The 22,397-nt window shown below is 39.3% G+C and overlaps 1 protein-coding gene across 1 annotated transcript in view; it reads left to right on the top strand.

Moving 5' to 3' along the window:
* DUSP8 (dual specificity phosphatase 8) overlaps nt 1-22,397 on the top strand; it is a 90,441-nt gene that overhangs the window by 3,353 nt on the left and 64,691 nt on the right. Inside the window, exon 2 of the mRNA XM_054971737.1 lies at nt 17,554-17,692. Within this exon, the coding sequence (XP_054827712.1) occupies nt 17,554-17,692 (139 nt within the window). The remainder of the gene's footprint in view (nt 1-17,553; nt 17,693-22,397) is intronic.

Genomic DNA, 22,397 nt, shown 5'->3' on the forward strand with positions numbered 1-22,397 from the left:
CCACCTAGGAACAATCTACTAGGCTCAGCAACCATCCTTTAACAATGGATTCTCTCTTAGCCTGTCCATTTGTGGGTAGCTCTCGGCAGCTGGATTGCTTTTTACTGTTTATTCTCTCCTTCTCTCCCTCTCTTTTATTTTGCAGCAAAGTGAGGGTAATTCAGGCGATTAATCAAATGCTAGGCCCAGCTGGAGCCATCTGTGGCGTCCTCATCTCTCCCTCCCTTTGCGTGTGTGTGTGTGTGCGTGCGCGCGCATGCGCGCGCGTGCGCGCGTGCATAGCTCATAGCAATTGGCTAGCAATGACATCATCCTTGCCTGGACTTTGTGTGTGTGTGTGTGTGTGTGTGAGAGAGAGAGAGAGAGAGAGAGAGAGCGCTCTTGTTGCCTCTTACCCGCTTTATTGATGTTTCAAGCTGGGGTACAGGGGATGGTTTCTGAATGGGTTTTTAGCTGCCATGTAAGTATACTAGAGAATAAAGCAGAATAATCTCTTTAGATGCTTAGAGAGACATGCCCTCTATTCTCAAGAGATCACTGTTGTAGTGGTTACAGGTCAGTTCAATTCTGAGAGATATTTTTGAAATAGAATAACTTGCTAGTATTTCCTCAAAAGAGAAAAATTAGAAACAGGAAAAGTCCAGGGTTAACCCTGAGCATTCCAAAAGGTGTCTGAAAAGTGTTTTGTACACTGTGATTTTGTGCAGGTTCTGTTCAAGCACAGAATGCTTTATTCGGGGTACTGTGTTAGCATCTTGAGAATCTCAATTTTTTGCTTTAACCAAAAGCAATTTTTTAGGGTTTTTGGCTGCAAAGATGTTTCAAAGTGGTAGGTAGTAGCTAATGAAATCTCCAAAGAAGGATTTGCAATGATGAGGGTGTTCGACTGCTGTGCTCTGTCCTTCCCTGTATATTTTGTCTCATAGTATGCAAAATAAAAATATGCATATTTGCATGGTTTTTGTACAGGTTATGGAACTACTTTTTCTTTTCTTTTTTTTAATAACATTTTTATTAGTGAGTGGTAAAACAAAGAAAATTTTGCAGATTTGACACAAATAATCCCATTTTACCCCTTGCTCTATCCCCCACCCTTTTCCTCCCCCCTTCCTATTGACTTCCAACAGCTTTCCAACCCCTAACCCTTCTTATTACTTAAATCTATTTCATTTATATTTCCCTACCAACTTTAATTCGTAATATCTCTTATTCTAAGCACATTCTTATCTTTTACATAACCCCTATCAAACCTACTATCAATATAGTATATCTCAACTCAATATAACATGCGAATATAATATAATATATAGCAAGGATCGCCCTATCTCTTACTTTAAACTTACTCTATTTCTTTTCTTTTAAGCATATACTTCATCAAATACACTATCAATATAGTGTATATCACAATAATATATTATATATATGTTGTATGCTATGCCACCAGTGTAGCATAGCACACATCACCACACAACACAACCACATATTATGTTATATGTAGAGTCTGATCTACTAACCCATTGTTTTATGTCATATATCATATATAGTATACCTCATTGAGATATCTGTTTACCCCTTCTCATTATCCCATATACTCAATATAAAATCCCCTTAAATATTATATAAGCTTAGATTATAATTACATTCCCCCTAAATGGTAAGATCCCTTCTCTCTTCTCATTACAACACTATTCTTTAAAAATTTTCAAACTGCCACAGTTCTCTTTTTACATCCCACTTTTTTTCCAAAAATTGTTTCAGTTTCCCCCAATCCACAATATATTGTCCTAGGTCAAGATCTTTAAGTTTCCTTGTCATTTTGTCCATTTCTGCCATGTGGAACTACTTTTTCTAAGAGGGCAAATTTGTATTCTGTTGATACAGAATTTTGGCACTTTACAGTGGAGAATGTACATTGCAGAGAATCCAGCTTCGGACAAATGGAATTGGGAACTGAGAGAAGCCCAGAAATTTAATCTCTGGGTGGTGATTAGAGAATGCCCTTGTAGTTCTGCAGGAGGTAATTTGTGTCCTTCCTTGAGGAAAAAAAAGGGGGCACAAGTACAAGGAGTTTTATATGAGAGTTTCCCTGTGTGCATCCCCTCTCAACCCACCCTGCATCTGCCATAATGGCCGATTTTGTTTTGACTGTTTGCAATAGATGCAGCAGGTTTCAGCTTTATTTTCTGGTGAGACAATGGAGCAAACACTTAATTGAAGTTATTCTGTGCTAAAAATTTACTTCTCACTGGACAGACTTGTTGTGAAGCAACATAGGACCTCACAGAATGTGAGAACAAAGATTTTTCTGTGGCACTTTGTCATCACAAAAGTTGGATTGCACATTAAGCACTGGACAAGCCTGGCAATAATTGTTTACATAGCTGGAATCACAGTTTGGACATGGCAGTGATAAACAAGAAGAGATACTTCATTTGCTGACACTCTTCTCATTACTTTTACCAAGGCTAGAAACTTTTCATTGGCTCCCTGGTGGTTTCTTGCACAGAAGCTAAAACCTTCTCCCTTGAGTTCACTGGGAATTCATCTTTGCTTGCTTGCTTGCTTTGTGACTTTCAAATACTGCAGATTTTCTTATTTCTGACTTCCAGTTAAAAACATGAAAATCCAAAGGGGAGAGGTCAGAACAAAAATGCCCAGCAGCAGTAAATGCAACTGGGGAAACTTTCAAGTCTACTTTCATAGGACCGTAATATTTCAATAGAACTTGAATGACCTGGATTTCTTTCTTCAAATGACGCACATGATCAGTTCAACAGCTTGCACAGAACTTTTGTTTTTATCATAGATTTCAAAGGAGTACTTTCTTTACAAATAACAGTATTGTGTAACTAAATTCTGAATCTGCTACTGTGGGTATACAGCATATGATATTTACAGCTGAATTCTGCAGAGACAGTAGATTTTCGCAAGTCTAACAAATGTGCATGATGCTTGTTTTTCATAATTCTTCTTCAGGAACCTCTTTGCAAAGAAGCCCCATTAATCAGTAATGCAGAGCCCATGATGCCTGACAACCAGGTCAGCATCATTTTGATGAGATTTTTTGATACTGGTAAAGTGATAAATGATTTTTTTAAAGGCCAAAATCTAAATTTAAATAAAATGTAAGTAAAAATATGAAAGGCTAAAAATTGACTCACAGATGGAAAACCATCCAGCCCATCATCCTGCTTAATAACATAAGAGGTGTCCTGCTGGATCAGAGCAGTGGCCGGTCTAGTCTCGTGTCCTGTTCCACACAGTGGCCAAGCGGTTGTCCTAGAGGGCCAGCAAACAGGATACAGACGCCAAGGCTTTCCCCTAATGTTGCCTCCTAACAATAGTATGCAGAGATTTGTTGCCTCAGGATATGGAAGTTGGTTTTAGTTATCATAACTAGGAGCCATTGATGGTCCTGTCCGCCATGAATCTTTCTAATCCCCTATTAAAGCTAGTCTTTCAATATTGGGGCTAAACGCAGTTTGGGAGGTGGTGATTTTGAATAGGAGGAAATGGTTAAGAAGTCTCACTGTTTCCCCTCTTCTTTGCTAGTCTTCCCATAGAAATTGTAGTCTCATCAGCTAAAACAAAAAACTGTATAAAGAATCACAGTTCTGCCTTAAGGTATTGGCCATTGCCACATCTTATGATAGGGAATTCTGTAAACTATGCATTATCTCAGGAAATTTTTTCTGATATGTAGCTTTAGATCAAGATTCTATTTATCCTTACTTTATTGCAGTGAAAATGTTTACAGTTGTCTTCTGCAGGAGTCATGATCTACATTCCTGAAACCTATGTTTTACACTCTAATGATTTCAATGAAAGGAATTCATCTTTAGGACTGATGTCCAAGGATTTTATGAGGGCAAACCGTGAAACTGCCTTTCCTGATTACTTAGCAACATATAGTTGTGTTATTGCCAGGCTTAGCACAGCAGAGTGTAAAACCTTATGTCCCAGGATCATCTTGACAGAAGTGGAATGTCTTGTGAGATTTTGATGTTGAGTTAATTAGATCCTCTGGGAAGGAGAATAGTTTCAGAAGAGCAGAGGTGGAGATTTTAGAAGCAGGATTTGTTTATTTTGTCATGTTCCTCCAAGGAGCCCAGAGCAGTATACATGGGACTGTCCGTGACTCTCTCCACAACAAACATCTGAAGACAATTGAACTGTAAGAGCTTCTGGTCTATGCCAGAATTTCTGGATCAACTAGAAGGTTGAACCCAGGTCTCCCAAATCCATATACAGTGCTCTGTCTACTATACCACATCAGTTGTTTATGAAAGGTAAGGATGAGCAATAGAGACACCTTACCTCTAGGTCTTGCATTGGCCTAGTGTTATCAGGCCGTTAAAGGATGCCTACGATCAATACTCCAAGGAAAGATTTCTGCACCTCTTGCCTCATTACACTACTAGTCTCATTACTATACTTATTATGGTACCACAACAGATGGCTGATTAGTAAGTTCAGTGGAAACACTGGGAAAGTCAAGGTGAGCAGCACAGCTTAATTGGTTTTTGCACAAGTTGCTAGGTGATCTCAGCTAGGATAATGTTATGCTTATGATGCAAACCTGCAGTCCACAAATGCACTATCCTTTCTATGCTTATCATGACAGCTATTTTGGGAGACGGCTTGCCATTTTGTTGTTCTTTTTCTGTTTGAGATCCTGGGTTGAGCATGGCAGAAAGAAATTTAACAGAATAGTAGTGCACTGGATAATACATAATGGACAACATTATCTTAAATATCTTAATCTTTTATGTTGTAAAGATATGAAGTTGGCTTATGTCAAATCAAACCAGCAGTGTATTTAGTCAATACTCTAGGGTCTCAGGCTGAAAAAGGTGTTTCCCAGCACCTGCTACTTGAGATCCTGTAATTCAAGATACCAGGGACTGAACTTTAACCCCCTGCATGCAGTTTCCACTCACCACTGGGCTATGTTAATGTGAGTATGTTATGTGTGGTCAAGTTACTTACGGCGACCTATGAATTAACAACTTCGAAAATATTCTGTCATTAACAACCTTGCTCTGATCTTGCAAATCAGAGCCTGTGGATTCCTTTACTGTCAAAATCGTTTGACTCCTAAATCTGAACCATTACTTGCTCAAGAACAGACCATTAATTGTGTCACTTTTGCAAAGTTCTTTTGCTGATAAAATAGCATAGATATGCTCTGATCTGGATGCCAGCTGTAATATAGACGAGGTAGAAGTAATGATTAAAACACCATCTGGTCCACTTCTGAACTATTTTGACCCAGTTACAGTGATAGGTATTGACAAGATCCTGGCATCTGTAAAGACTACTACTTGTGCACTGGACCCTTGCCCATTCTAGCTGCTAAAATCTTGTAAAGACCACATAAATGAGCCTTTAATGTCTATCATAAATCAGTCACTAATTCAGGGCACTTTCCATTGGCTACTCAGAGGTAGTCATCCTCCCACTATTAAAAAAAAATCCCTAGACAAAAATAATGTAGCCCAGGATCATCCAGTCTCTGATGTGTCCTTTTTTGGCAAAGTGAGCAGTAGCTAACCAACTCCAGGCCTTCTTAGATAACTCTTGTGCTCTGGATCCTTTTCAGTCTGATTTTGGGCTGGACTATGGGATGGCTCTTGTGGCTTTAGTCATCCCGAAGGGCGGTATATAAATCAAATGTTGTTGTTGTTGTTGTTATAGTTGATGGCCTCTGCCTGAATATAGACAAGTGCCATGCATCTTTGTTGCTCCTCCTGGATCCGTCTGCAGCTTTTGCTACAGTAGACCATGCTGTCATGTTGATGCACCTGGAGGCAGAAGTTGGTATTGGGATGTACCTTGGACAGTGACCAGAAAAAAGCCTATGGGGAAAAAGCCCTCAGGAAAAAAGTCCACCAAAAAATCCCCATGGTCATAAATGCTCACAAGAAAAATGCCCCCATGGAAAAAAGCCCTCGCGGAAAAAAAGCCCCTAAAGAAAGAAACCCACACAGAAAAAAAGCCAACACCGAAAGAAGCCTGCATGTAAATAATATTTTTTATTAATTACAATTACAAATACCATTTTTATTAATTACAGCTATGTTTATTGATTTCTCCCTTCCAAATATTTGCGAGTCAGCCCTGCTTAGCTTCATAGAGCTACGAGGCCTTATCTACTTGTACTATTCAAGGAAGACAAGGAGGAGGAGGCAGTGGCAGCAGCTGAGGGGGTTGGGTAACGTAAGAAGAACCCTGCTGGATCAGACCAGTCTCCGCAGTTGGGAGGGGCTTATCTTTTAGTGGAACACTGGCACCTCAAAAGGTTTTGGTCGATTTTGAGAAAGCTTGTATGAATGCAGTGAGGATTTCCTTTCCATACACTGAGGTCAAAGGGTGTTATTTTCACCTGTGTCAGTGTCTCATTAGGAAAATCAACAGTATTGGCTTGAAGACTGAATATGAAACTAATATGAACATAAAAACTACCCTGAAATCTCTTGCTGCATTAGCCTTTGTCCCAATCAATGATGTGAGAACTGTTTTTGATGAGCTTGCTGCCAAATTTCCAGATGAAGGCAGCTACAATGAAGTGCTCACACACTTCTTTTCAACATATATTGAGGGTGCAGCAGGTAGAGATCCTCAGTTTCCTATAAGAATGTGGAATCATCATGACGCAGCCCTGGAATGGTCACCAAAAACTACAAACTTGTGAGGGATTTCACAATGCTCTTAATTCCCTATTCTACTGCAGTCATCCCAGTGTGCGGTCTCTGTTTGATGGACTGCCTTGGTAAAGGAACAAAGACTGTAGACTATTCTTCTGGGTGCTGCCTATTGATGTACATTTCCATGTTATTAAAGATGTCATGTTTAATTATTTACGCTTTGTTTCAACAAAGTTTTCCTCTGATTCATCTCTGTGTTTGGATTTATGGATTGTATTTGTTCATTTAATGTCCAGAATGTTGATCATATTGACTTGCACTGTGTAACCCACCTTGGTTCTTCAGGTGAGGAAGGTGGACTATAAATACCTAAATAAATTGAGTCATTCAGGTCTTCCTCTTTTCCTGCTGCCTTCCACCTTTCCTAGAATTATTGTCTTTTCAAGTGAGTCTTGTCTTTTCATGATATGACCAAAATACAAAAGCCTTAGGGCCAAGCTACACATGACGAATGACACTTGAATGGCAAGTGGATTGAGTGGAGGGCAAGTGAACAGGGAGAAATACACTTGCTGTTCAAGTGTCATTCGTCATGTGTAGCTTGGCCCTCAGTTTTATCATTTTAGCTTCTAGGGAGAATTCAGGCTTGATTTGATCTAGAACCTATTTATTTGTTTTTTGGGTTCATCCATGGTATCTATAAAACTCTCCTTCAGCACCACATTTCAAATGAATCATTTTTCTTCCTATCTTCATTGTTCAGCTTTCACATGTATATATAGTAATGGAGAATACCATAGTGTGGATTATCTTGATCTTGGTCTCCAGTGATATGTCCTTATCCTTAAGGCTTTTTCTTAGTTCCTTCATTACTGCCCTTCCAAGTCTCAAGTCGTTCTGATTTCTTGGTTGTAGTCTACATTTTGGTTGATAGTTGTTATCTCTGCAGTTTGTAAGCATACTGTAATTGCCTTGGAATTGGTCTGTCCCATGTAAGTGAGAAAAGCTAATGCCCCTTAATGACTCATAAGTCCTTTCTGTGAGCCTTGATAACTCTGGCTAAATGCCCATTGAGTTTTGAGGAGGTGGACTCTCCAACTACCTGGAGGGCACAGTAGGTGCATGCCTGAGAGACTCCAGTTCTCTTTCCTTCCAAGGGGGCCAACCTGGGTGAGCTCTGGTCCCTGGGATTTCTCACCACTTGAAGAACTGGTACAAGCATTACAATATTTTCCAGTAAGATCAATAAAATATAAGATTTTTCAAGATGTTGATTTCTCCATCTCTCAGTTACATAATCCATATATGTCATCTCCAATCTTGTGAGAATTAAAAAAGAAAATGACGTTTAAAATATGGGTATCTGCCTGTAGTGATGGTGCTACTTCAAGTTCTCCCAAGAGGAGGGTGGATGTGTGGAGGGCAGCAGTGGAGCAAATCGCCTTCATGTTCTGTGGGTGGGTTTTTTTGTTTATTTGTTTCTGATGGGGGAGAGGACAGGCATTAGTGGAGCTGCTGCTTGAGGAGCAGATGGCAGGAAGGGTGACATCATAGGCACAATTGTCCTGCCCCATTATTCTTCCTGACAGGCTCCTGCCCTCCTTTCTGGTTTCCTGCTGACAAAATTTAAAACGGGATGGGGGGGGGGAGGAGAAAATAGCAGTTAGAGATCTTCAGATACTCTCTCCATTTTGAGTAAAGTATGTTCAAGTAGTATTCTATCATTCTAAAGCAATACATAAGGCATGGTATATAAAAATAAGGTAAGATGCAGGTCTACCTTTCAGGTTTGTGAGCTAAGAAAATGGAGATCAGTTTGTGGATTCTCCATATAGCATTGGGAGGAAAAAGAGGTTATACTTTCAATTGTCTCATCAGCCCATTTTATATTGTTACACCCAAATGGGCTTAACACTTGTTAAGCCCATTGATTTAAATAAAATATGCTTTCATGCAAGTATGATTAGAATCATAGCTTTTGAATGAGACAGAGTTCATCAGTGCAACTAAGCCTGATTATCTCATGTGAGGTTTTCTGTTGATATAATAGGCTGTTTCACATGGGCGGATTCTCTTATGTGTCCAAGCAACTGAATATAATACAAAAGTGTTTCACTCTTTTTGTCCCTAAAAGATGTTTAAACCGGGGCCAAGGGATGCCCCCAAAGTGTGCTTAATTTTATACTGTTACAAAGAGTATATCGTCTCATAAGAATTAAGAACAAGCTGCTCTCATGTGATCTGGTGGTTAGTGTATCTTGTTCAGTGGTTTTGGAAATCCTGTTCCAGGTGACTTGAGGCATAGGCCCGGAAGGCAGCTGTATCCTTAACACTCATGTGAACAAGGAAATTTTGTGCAAGCGCAGCTTGTCATGCAACAATTAAAGAATGCACCTGCAGAGGCCTCCTCTTTACCACAGTTATTAAGGGCACTTTTTTCCTTGACAGAGGCTACACCATTAGTAGGTGCCTGATCACTGCATCTTCATACTGGGATTAATTGTATCTGTGGAATGTTTACGTATCATGCAGTTACATAGTTTTTGTCAGGTAAACATTTGGCAAGCTCAGAGTAATGCTTGTTTATCAGTGGAACCATTCCTCAGTGGAGCTTTATATTGCTGAGCTCTTAGAAAAGCTAGTTGCAGAGGATAACTACGCTAAGAGAGCAGAAGGATGAATATAAGTGTGACAGAGCATCATGGGTGAGAAATTGTAATTAGGATTCCCAATATCTTTATTGGCTCTGCTCCTTTGCTTTTAATAGCAGCCAGGCATGCAGGAATTGAGCAAACAAATTGAATTGAACAAACAAATGAATTGGAAAACACAGAGGTCAGCAGAAAGAGCCAGAAACCTTGTATGCAAGTAGGAGTTAGAGATGTCTAAATTGCTAGAAATTTTGAGGCTATAGAGAAAAAAACCTTCCCAGCCCAGGAGAAACAAATTTAGGGTAATACTGAAATAATGCAGTATATTATCAGACCTTAATGTTCATTACTGTTTAAGAAAATAACATGCATCATGTATCATGTATATCTTAGTATATGCCTAAAATGTTACTGTTCTAGAATATCTATGAAATTTTAAAATATTTTATTCAAACAATTTAAATGCATATTCTGCATTAGAAATGAAGTGCCAAACTGCATCCTAAGGTACCTAAATATACCTAGTTTGTGCAAGTTGAAAAAGTAGCATTTAAAATAGGAGCCATTATTATGGTAGCAAAGAAAAGAAGTTGCATTTATCTGGTCTTAAAAAGGCACATACCAATGTAGTCAGCATTATCTAGAAACAATATAAAAGGTTTCCCTTGCTTATGTACCAGAAAAGTTAGGGTATTTGTACCACAAGCATCAATCCCTCTTTCAGACAGGTTCCAGTTCTTCAAGGGGAGAATCCACTAATGTCATAGATCTCTCCTGAAATGCATTTTCTCATACATTGTAACACAATGACTGTGGTCGAAATTAGTCACATGAAACCCATATCGTGACACTAAAACAATGAAAGATATATCCTTTAAAATACTGCTGTCAAATTTCTTTCTGAAGGATCAGTATTTTTCACTGCTAAATTTTTGGTTTTATTGCCAAAAAATTTCAGAGAATTGAAGATCTACATAGATTGTAACAAGCTTTTTTATTTCACATGTTTCTTGATTGGATGTATATGCTCACAGCCATAGACCATTTTCTTTCACATGCTATAAAAGATGTAGGGATTTGAAGCAGACAAAAAAGGACTTGACAGTTGTCTACACTGCATGGGAATTGCGTTTATCTAATATACTGTAGATTGTTTGACAGGGTAAGTAGAAAGGATTTGCCAGGGATGAAAATCAGCTATAACAGTATTTTAAATCCTAACCCTAAAAAGCATTTCAGTCATTGTAAAAGCGTTTTTTTCCTATTACTTCCACCCCTAAATTTCCAGTTTTTCCATTGGAAAATGAGGGGTCTGCCCTCTGTTCCTGCCTTTCTCGTCTTTATTAGAGACAGACGTGATAAAGTTGAACTGGACACAATTTGGAAAAAATAGGTGATAAAAAGGAGAAACTGAATGGAACAGGTCAGTTAGGGAGGTATGGGAGCCATTAAAGAAACAAAGCTGTGGTTTGTATCAGCACCAGCTACTGAAGCTTTCAGGCAGGGAATCATGCAAATACTCTTTCATTACTTTAATAGTTAAAGGAAAGGCAACCCTATTTAGCCGAAATGTATATAAAACATCCACGTCCCTTCCTGCTGTTCCCCTTCTGAACTCTGCCCGGGCAATGCAGTGTTTACTCGATGCAGCCTGCTTGTGTACTGCCAGTGCTTGTCTGGCATTTCTATTGCTTGAAACCCTATAACTTTAATAAGATATAAACCGTGTCGCATCCATCTGCTGTTGCTCAGCAACCCTGCAGTAATGCCCAAAACAAAGCTCCCCATGTGGAAGGAACACTAAATCCTACTGTGGGATAATTCTGTTTCCAAAGCTGTTGTTTCCTTCCCTCGTAACAGCCCAGGCTTGGTAGTGAATCTTTTTACCTGTAGCAGCGATGCACACTGAGCATGGGGGACTGTCCTGTCACCTTTATCCTTGTGGCTGTGAATGCAGACATTATATTGAAGAATATATACAGTAACCTTGGGGATGGGGAGTGGGGACTTCAGGGCTGCTTAGTGATGTGGCAAGGAGAACTGCCTACCTGTATCTAAGAATTGAGGCCGCTAGTATGCATATTCCTTGTTAAATTTTCCCAGCAATAATTTTAATTCTCATTTTTCGGAAAAGGCATTATGAAACACAATGCCCGAATGTCCATGCAAGTATTTTCCTTCAACAACAAAAGCTCAGTTTCTCAGTGTTTCTCTTGGGTACAAATTAAAAAATGGCCATTCTAACATTGTGTTATACACTCATTAGTTAACAGGGTTATTAATAACTGCCTGGAATGAGTGATAATTTCCATGTTAGAAGAACCAAAACCTGAATGGCTTTCGGTTTCTTTTAGTTTCTGAGACCATTTTGGGATTGTTAAGGAACATTTGGGGGGCAATTAATGTAAGCTGTGTGAGAGAGCATGCGTGTTGTTCAGGAGTGAAAGACATAGCTTCCAAAGGTCCGAGCTCTTCTGAGGATGATCTCCGTTTAGAGCACATAAAAGGCTACATGAAGATTGTTTCACAATCCCATCTCTCCCTTCCAAATTCATACATTTTCATAATCTTCCTCCTCAACAAGCACTCCTCCTGGAATTTCAGATACTACAAGCAAAACCAACCAACCATTTCCACTGGAAATATTTAGTGAGGCATGACATGCTTGGCATTTATTTCTCCTGTTCTCTTATATTGGTTTGTTTTGACAATCATAATTGAGGGCTAAATTAGCATCAATAGCATCCCTCATGTTTCTTGCTGGCAGCCAGACACGAGTCAATCAGCAAGGGATGTGTTGAAAGTTGCCAGGCAACTACACATGCTTAAATAGGTCCAGTGAACTCAAAACAACTTGGAATAGAATTTGTTTTCTTTACGGATTTGCAGATTGGTATTACACATGCCTCTGTGTCCAGAGAAGGCTTGTGGTGGGTAGGTTTTTGTTTGGTTATGTGGTTTTGTGGCTTCTGCAACAATACAAAAATCGGGTCTTCTCATGGGTTTCCTATCCTCGAGTGTGTAAATGTATAGTATAGAATTTAGGTGCTTTGTGCCTTCACTATATCTCAGTGCCTCATTTATTTCAATAGAGTTCACCCCAATGGATTATCATGCCACAAATAATAAAATACGTCTTTTGTTATATGTGTTTCTGGACATTTTTAATTACACTAATTCTAGTGATAATTTGAGGTGTTATTCTGTGGTGGGTGACTTGATTGGGGCAATTTGTCCATTTTGTACTACTGCAAGCTAAGCTGTATTTCACTGTCCCATTTCAATAACTGTAATCATGTTCATGAACAAATCATGTTCTAATGCTAGTATGCTAATAGTATAAAAGGTATGGCAAGTTTGCTGCTGAAATGGTGTGGCTGTATGTTTTCAACAAAGATCTCACACCTATGTCATTTGCACTGTGAAGCAGTTGTTGAAACTTCTCTTACAAAGTTGAAAATAACGGCCAGCAAACTACTTCAGTTTCTGACTGCAGCTACTTCACCACTGCACTATTCAAAACTTTTTACTCAGATATTTCCGGAATTAAGCATCTATTCTCCATCTAACCACCATACGTAGCATTGGGATTTGGCCAAATGTTTGTATATTTTGAATGCCACACTACTGCAGATGGTGGAGAAGAGCATATACCAAGAATGCAGGGGAACACTCATACCTAGCTTGTTCTACTTTGTTGGAACATTAAGTAGTAAGACACTTATTATCCTGTTTACAGATTAGCAACTCTGTGACAATTTTTGTAAATGAGATAATACCATAAAATATTCTTGTAGGTTAAGTATTTTGTGGAAACAAAGAAATGCCAAGCCTTCATGACACTGCTTAGAAAAAGGGCATAATCTCTTGTATGAATGAAGCAAGCACCTTTACAAACATGTAAGCCAGAGAAAAGCATGTACTTGGACTGCATCCACACACCACTAGATATATGTCATTGCACAACAGGATTATCTTGTCCATACAGGAAAATCTATTTGCAATTGATTTCTGTAGCATAATAATTGCTTGTTATCTAGTGACGTGCTAAATCTGTGTAACGGAGTGAGGTCCTCAGGTGGGCATATCTACACCAGATTTAAATTGGTTTATAGTCATTCCCTGTCTGTGAAAAATATGGAGAATTGCAGCTCTCTGAGTTGACAGAGGACTCTAACAGAGTTCCTGGCACTCTCCAAACTACAATTCCCTGGAGTCTTTTGAGGAAGCTATGACAAATATACTTGTAATACAGATATATACTAAGCGCTTTTATTTTCATTACCAGGGTAAGCAGTCTCTGAATGCTGTTCTCCATTCATTTCCCTGTTCCTGAGTACATTAGACACATTAAAAGTAGATTGTCTGTAGTAAAAACTGACTTTTAAAATGCCTTTCAAAGCTGACTCAAGCTCACTAAGAGGCTATCTGAAATGTAATAGAAAGAGCTATTTAGTCCTTTCCCCATCCCCAACAGGCTGCTCTCTCTGGCTTTGCTTCACCACAGCTGCCTTCCCCTGACAGCTGAATGATAGATGTGCTTTGCGCCAGAGGGCGGAAGGCCGCCGGCTCGAAAGGCTGGCGTATGCCACCCATCAGCCTATTCAGCAGATGCATTGAGCCATGGCACTGTGAGGATTTTATCAGCCTTTAATGCATTAACCTTTCATTAGGCAAGGCAGCCCCTGACTGTGCTTTGCACTCTTCATCAGTATTCATGCCATTGCCTAGGTATGCTGTCCTTGTCAGAGGTAAACCCCTTTTGTCCCTACACAGACTCAAGCAACTATGGTGAGACCCATCTTCTTTCCTGCAGAGGTGCACAAGGTTTCTGAAGCCCCTGCTATCATCTGTACTAAGGCTGATGCAGAGAGGAAGAAATCTGCCTGTAATCTTCTCTGCTCTTTTTTGTATATAGCATGTTCTTGTACATGCGCTCTCACACACAGTACAGGATCCTGTTGAAAATCTAAGAAAAAAGCAATGTTACCAAATAATGACTTACTGCATGCTGAGGGTGGGAATACCTGTGTAGTTTTTGTCCTCCAAAACAAAAGACATTTCTTGTGTTTATGAATTAACCCTGGGTCTAGTCATCTCTAAAGGCTACATAGGATGCACTGCATTCAGCCTCTGCTCTTTTTATAGGCCCCAGACATTTTATATTTATCTTCTTCATGATCTTCCTTCTCTCTCTGTGTTTCCCCTGAATCAACTTTTAGATCATTTATTTATTTATTTATATTATTTGTAGTCCGCCTTTCTCATTGAGGCTCAGGATGGATTACACAGTGTGAGTTAGTACAGTCAGTTTCAAGGACATTTCAATAAACAATGTAATAGGGTATATAAATGCAAATTTGCAAAAATTTAAAACCAGTAGAAATCCAATACAGAGTAGAAAGACTGCTGAAACAGAATGAAAACAATTCTAACATTGACATATTAAACAACATAGAACTACCTAGTAGGATCATACTTAAAGCAACAAAGCGTACCCATAGTATTAAAGTCTATGGTGCATTTCTCTGTACTGATGGATCTCTTTGAGACCACTTCCTTACAGTACAGCCCACCTATCTGATTTTAAAAGCCCTCTTGAATAATTCAATCCTGCATCGTTTGCAGAAAGCAAGAGAGTGGGAGCTTTCCTGACCTCTTCAGGTAGGCTGTTCCATAAGGTGGGTGTCCTCACAGAGAATGCACGTGTATGGGCAGCTGTTGATTTTGACGGTACTGCAAGGGTCAAGCTACAACAGATAAAATATAATCAAAATAAATATTTATTATGTGATGTACATACACAGTAGTAAAATTTAAAACATAGAACCTAATGTCAGGCTATATTCTAAATCAAGGCAAGTGTTATATAAGCTGTAAAATTTTCCAAACACAGTTTATGACCATGCCAAATGTCCAACACAAAACCATGTGTTTCAGCTTCAGGGGTGTTCCTCAGTGTCAGTAATACACACTTTTACACAAGAAACCAACCCACACATTCAGAAACTCATTTGTGTCAATTTTGACTAGATGTAGAGCCTCTCTAAATGAGACAAAATACACGAGGACACTCAAGAGAAGGGAATGTTAACTGGAAAGCCAGGTTCTTAAAAGGACAGATTGGAAGGCTTTGTCAATTTCCCTCTCTATAGAGCCTGCAAATAATGTTCCTCAGGGGGTTTATTTCCTCTTTGGTTCCCAGAAGGGGAGGTAAAACTGACAGAGCCTTCAGGGAGATGAAGAGGAAATAAACAAACCCCCTGAGCAGCCATATATGCAGGCTCTGTGGAGAGGGGAAATTAACAAAACCTTCTGATCTGTCCTTTTAAGAACTTGCCTTCCTGGCTAACATTGCACCTCGTTGCTTCACTTGAGCGTCCTCGTAAAATTCATCTCGTTTAGAGAGACTCTTATTTATCTAGAGATACAAATAGAAAAAAAGAGGGAAAAATTAAACTGTAATAAGAATTAACATTAATAAACTATTAAAAAAAATGGCAGAAGAATACAAAACCATTTCTACCTCATTTATTGTGCGTTAAGATGTAAATTTATAAAGAAGTCCATGGATCCATTCACATGGTAGCTGAATTCACACGAAACCTCATTGATGTTATAATCTATAAAGCAAAAGTTATATATGAGCTAAATTTTATTTAGATAAACATTTAAAACTAAAAACATTCAAACCCACACAAACCTGCAGTAAAATTTCCAGTATTTCTGAAAATGTGTGTCATCAACCTGTAATTGAAATCAAATGACACATTTGTCATATAAGGTTAGCTGTAAGAGGGAACGAAAGAATGATGCAATGCTTCCCATGTGTTATATAATTTTGCTCCCTGAGGAGGGGGGAGGGAAAGAGAGAAAATGAAGAGGAAAAAAAAACAGTAATTGAAATGCCTAGAAATCAGATGGGAGTTTTAAATGCAAATTCCTTCCTCAGGAATTTTTTTCTGTTTGTATCTCTAGATAACTACACCTGGTTAGAATTGACTCATATGAATTTCTGGATGTCTGGATTGTTTTGCATGTGTGTGTGAAAATGTATATTATTGATCACTGAGGAAGGTCCCTGAGACCGAAATGCATATAGTCTTGTATTGGTCATTTGACATGTTCATCAACTGTGTTTGGAAAATATTACAGCTTATATGAAACTTGCCTTTGACTTAGAATACAGGTTGACATTAGGCCCAATGTTTTTAATTTTACTATTGTGTACACCACATAATAAATATTTATTTTGATTTATATTTTATCTGTTGTAGCTTGACGCTTGCAATATCTTCAGTATATTTTGGGTTGAGTTTTGGTTTCCCCCTTTTTTTCCTGCAGCTGTTGATTTTGCCCATGTGCAAGGTGCTACCTGCAGAAGGCCCTGTTCAAATGAGCAAAGCTGCTGTGCTAGAACATAGACAGAGAGGTGGTTCCATAGATATACCAGACCAAGGCAATGAAGAGGTTTGTATTTGATAGCCAATACCTTGAATTGAGCCCAGCAGCTTATAGGTAGCTAGTGGAGTGACTGCAGGATGGGAGTACTATTCATGTTCCTCCTAGCTCCAAGCTGCAGCATTCTGCATCAAGTAGAGTCTCTGAGTTAACTTAAGAGGGGAGACCTATGCAGAGAGCATTATAGTAGTTATGTTTCAATGTAACCATGGCATAAGATTCTTGGGGCAGCAACATGTTTTTGTTATTATCTAAAGCATTGTGAACTCTTGTGTATAAAAATACATTGAGCGCGCCACTTATCCACTTCGCTACTAGCATAGGGTCATTTAGGATGATGGATAGCAAATGTTCTAAATATTTATAGCATGAACACCGCAGTTGTGTAATTGAATACTATTTATGATGCAATGGTGGCTAGACCTCCCCCCCCCCCCCCCACACACACACCAATAAATGGGTTTGGTATATAATTCTTGGGGATCCCAGTTGGATGTCTTTTCAAGCTATGTATTTCCACAGTGTTCTGCTTGAAATGCAAAGCCTGGCCTAACCGTACCAGCCATATTTAGGTAAAGGGGACCTGAGTCTCAACATTGATTAATTTTATAGAAACCAGAACAACACATTCTGCTAAATTTTCTGCAACTACAAGCACATCGGTTTTCTTATGCCCACCTTCATCCTTGCATTACCTTCCTGGGCTATCACTCTCTTGAGGGAAGGAAATAATGGATTAAGACCTGGAGGCATGTGTTCCATTCTAAGGCTTTGTTGTGGTGCTTCTCTCACAGGTAGAGGCAGAAGAACACCAAGATGTGGTAGTCTACGATCAGAGCACACGGGATGCAAATGGACTGGCAGCTGACAGTTTCCTCTCAATCCTCCTTGGAAAGCTGGATAGCTGTTTCCACAATGTCTCCATCCTTACAGGTAGGAACTGTACTGAAATGTACTGAAAAACTCTTGCTAATTGAGCATATGGGGAAGTAACCTTTCTGAGGACAATGTACAGATAAAGGTTGGTGGTAAAATAGTGACTCTTTGCTTTCCTGATGGCTATTCATAAGTAGATCTCATCTCATTAGATTTCACTGAATAGCAAGTTGCAAGTCCCCACTCACCCTCCATTTTCATTGAGACTGTAGTGATGGGAAAGGAATTTATCACTATTCCCTCATGACTTTCATGATGGAATCACAGCTCTGGTGATGCTTTTGTTTTGGTAAGGAAAACATAATAGGCATTTCTGGAAAAATAGTACTCCAAGGAAGCCAATTTAAATCAGGAAAAGAGTGCCAAGGGGAGATTCATTCCTGCATCCCACACCCAATGCCATGGTCAAAGTCAAACCCCACCACCACTTGCAGCTAGAGAAACTTCACGATATAGGAGATTCAATAAGGGATCTTCAGAGTCTTCTGTTATTACAATAACTATCTTTCTGTGGGAATCAAGTGTCTTGTTGCTGGCAACGTGCTCTAAATAGCAAGCAGCCTGTACTTATGAGGGTGTTTTATTCCTGAAATTTCACAATTTCTGTGAACCCTCATGCTGAAAAAGAAAATTGTTAATCCACTGCATTGAAGGAATTGGCTGTTCTGTAAGCTAAAAGGTGGGGACAACATGGAGTTCCTACAAAACCCAGGTGTCCCTATAGCTGCATCTTTTCACCAGATACCTTGGATACCTCTATAATGATTCTGAGGGAAGACACCTCTCCTCACTCTTACATTGTACATTGCTGCTAAACACAGCATTTGTTATGGAATTAAATGTATCTTTGAAGATTGTGGCTGTTTCATTTGTGAAGGTTTGGTATTTATAAGAGATTTGCAGCAGTATGACCTGTGACAAATCACTGTTTTAGAATAATCATAGCTGCACTTACACACCACTCTTCTAGACAGATTAGTGCTCCACTCAGAGCTATGAACAAAGTCAGCGTATTATTATGCCCACAATACAACTGGAGAGCTGGGGCTGAGAGGAGTGGCTTACCCAAGGCTTCTTGCTGAGCTCATGGATTTGAACTAGCAGGATGCTGATTCACAACCCAACCACTTAACCATTATTCTACAGCAGATATTGTTTTATAAAATAGTTCCTCATTCTGAAATAGTAGATTTGTCATAAAAGGTTTTAAACACCCCCAATTTCCACAGTGGTTTTCTTTTCATTTTACAGGGGCATCCACCCACTTTTATGGGTTTTCACATCTTTATCCCCAGTGCATAGTACTTTAGACAGTGTGTGCTAGCAGATTTTCTTATACTGATTGTGACAAGTATCTTCCTTGCTTCTTTGTTCATCTACTTTTTTAAAAAAATTATTGAATAAATGTTGAAAGTACAGAGGTAACAAAATGTGCATAGTAACAGACAAATCAAAGCATTATAAACTATATACAAAAAGAACAGGATTTATAAGTAAACATTCGATCGATTATCGAACAGTACAGAGGTAAATAAGATTTGGCTTCCTAGTCTGTTGATTTCCTTATCTTATTCATTGTTTTGTTTTGGTTAGATTATGAATCAAAAATATTTTGGTAAAGTTGGCTGGGAGCTTGCAGTTCTTTCTCTGTGATATATTCATAAAAGGGCATCCATTTCTCATAAAATTGTGAGCTAGTCAGAGATGACATAGAGTGATGTAAATTGTTAGTTATCTTTTCAATAATGAAGTAATCCCATATTTTCAGATACCAATGTTTGATTGTTGGTTGTTTAGGTTTATTCCAATTAAAAGCTATTAGTGTTTTTGCAGCAATTAAAAGTGTAGTTATTAATTCACGTCTGATCGTAGGAATATTAATGTCATGCCATAAATCTTAAAAAATTAGTTGGGGAGTAAGGAGGATTGTTTTAAGTTGCTATTGTGTGAATTTGATGAAGTACCTTGACCCAAAATTTATTTATTATCGGACATTGCCACCAGCAGTGGGCGTATGAGCCAATACCTCCACATTCTGTCCAAGAAAATGGGGAGTAGTTTGATATAATTGTCGAGAGTTTTTTTGAAGTATGATACCATCTTGTTATTATTTTATATGTTTGGAGTTTTGTTCATCTACTTTAAATTAACTGATTTCAACTTAGAAGCTCTCATTCTGCCACCAAGGTGCTGCTGGGCATGGAATTTTGTATTCCAAAGGGTTATGTAACCATTGAATTGTCAGATGTTCAAGCAAACCTTGTGAGGCTGGAGAACTAAATGTGAGAAACCTCTCCCACTATCAGACAGGGAAGAGCTGGAATGGCTCCCACAATCTTTCGGTGCTTTCCCTTGGAGTGTCTGTCTAGCCGTAGTCCACTCAGTACTCTTGGATTTTAAGGGGCTGCTGTTACTGATCTTAGTTACTATGTGGATTAGAGGGATCTCCATCTTGCGTAAGGAAGTGATGAACACAGCTACACTCTAGCTTAGTTCAGTTTCTGGTGAAAGATGACCTCTGCTCTGAGCCACTTCATGTCTGTAACCAGATGTTTCATGATACAATATTAGATCAGCTGCATAGTTGGAGCATGGAGTGGCTGAATTAATTACTTTGAATGAAGGAGAAGTCACTTTATAGCCTCTCACCTTTATCATATAGTTATTCTTTATATGTGTTTGTGGGGAGGAGAATTGTTATATATATTAGCTTTATGGGAAAAATAAAATGGGATAGTTCCCCTGAAGTCATTATAAAGCCTAATCTGTTCTGCCCAGTAGAGGGGAGTATTGCACATCCATGAAAATCAACATAGTCCAGTCTGGGCAACTGAGCCCAACATTATAAGCTGAACATTAGTGCCTGGCCACACCATGGTGAACTTGTCCCCCGTGCCCATGGCGTTTCCTCATACAGCCTAGCTTTTACCATGGGTCCTGTGTCCGTCTCTTGTTTGAAGCTAGTTCTGTGAAACAGGGTGCCAGCAGGATTATGTTTATAGAACTAAACATTAAGAGATGGAGATTGGGGGATTTGCAGGGAGCAAGAGGAATTTCTTGGAAGAATCCATCTATTTTCTTCCCCCCAAAATGGTTCAGGCCTATATGCCTGTAATGGTTAATATTTATAGAGTGAATGAATGGGTAGAATCCCTTCCAGAACTCTTAAAAATTAATCAATGAATTCATTCAGAAAGAGGAAAAGGTGGGGGTTTTAATTGCGATGAATAAGAGTCCCTGAGGGACTGTTATCCCTGATCATAGCCCATGTGGTAAAGTGACTAAGTAAGCATGATATTCTAATTATAGCTTTTCTGCAGAGTGAGTGCAACTACAGTGCTACAAGAGCCAGGGGAGATGCATAAATGAATGTAATCCTCCAACTGGACAAAGAGGAAGGGAAGTTAACACTTTATTTATCCCACAGGATTGGAAGGCAGGCCTTCTGTTTCCTTTTGAAGCATACAGTGACTAGAGGTTCTGGGCATTGATTGAAGCAGGGTTTACAGGCTTGCCCTTGGACACCTCCTAGCACATGTGGCAACTCATACTGCAATCCTATGCAGAGCTGTTTCAATCTAAGTCAGTGGCCTTAGACTAGAGTGAGCTTGCATAGGACTGCACTCTTGAAAACTTAAGAACTGCCAAACTATATCAAAGCAGTGTTTCCTCTGTCCTCCTTTGCTGTCTTTTTGATGCACAGTGCTAACAAAACAGTATAAAATGGAAATAGTGCAGCAGAGTCCTGGTCATTAAATATCCAGTTTGGCACTGCATGGTGAGATTAACATTTAGGGTAGATTATTGTCTTCCCCTTTGCAGGTACAATGGCCACTCCATCCAAGCCCAAGGATCTCTTCGTATTTGGCTTTTTCCTGCATAGTGATAATCTCCATGTGCACTGTCATGCTTGAAAATGGCCCAAATCTTTTTGTATACATTTGGAAGCCACTGCTGCTTCACTGTAAAAGAACTGGTTCTATTTTCGAACATGAATGTTATGATTCATGGATGTACATTTTCTCCACATTTGTGTAGGGAAAGTACTGTGTGTAACACCTGTTATCAGCCAGAAAACAGAAGTCCTTATAGCCAAATAGACTGTGATAGAGGCAGGCAAATTTGTTCACGTGGCTTCCCATCCTATTCATGTTCAAAGTGGGATGGGGGTGGAGGTCTAATTTTGGTACCGAAAGGGATGTTGAGATAAAGTTAACTTCTGGACCCTTCCATACTTTGCCTCCCCAATTTTCAGATGTTAATGAGAAGGATAGCATAAAACTGTTCTTGACATCTAGTATTCGAAGTAGAAGAGATACTTTTCTGTGGTAAAGAATTCAGTCATGTGAATCCCTACCTGCAATTTGAAGTGGCACATCCCAAACATTGGTTTACCACCCCATGTCAATTAGGCCTTTGTAACATATAGCCACTAATTCATTGTCCGTCTTCCTGTGCAGTCCCACATGGGACTGTGCATGTGCAGGCCTGCTGAAAAGCAAGGTTTTACAGCTTAAAAATCCACTAGGGGGTGCTTGTCTCCCCAGAGCACCTGCGTGGCATTTTTCCACTGAAACTGGGTGACTCTGGGAGACGGCGCCTCTTCACCCTCAGTTCCTCTTTCGCCACCGGTTGAAGAGGTTCTATTACAGTGTTCTGCCGTCTGCTCACTTCGGAGTAGGCAAACCATTTTTGAAGAAAA

The sequence above is a fragment of the Eublepharis macularius genome, chromosome 2, assembly GCF_028583425.1.
Source record: "Eublepharis macularius isolate TG4126 chromosome 2, MPM_Emac_v1.0, whole genome shotgun sequence".
NCBI classification, from domain to species: domain Eukaryota; kingdom Metazoa; phylum Chordata; class Lepidosauria; order Squamata; family Eublepharidae; genus Eublepharis; species Eublepharis macularius.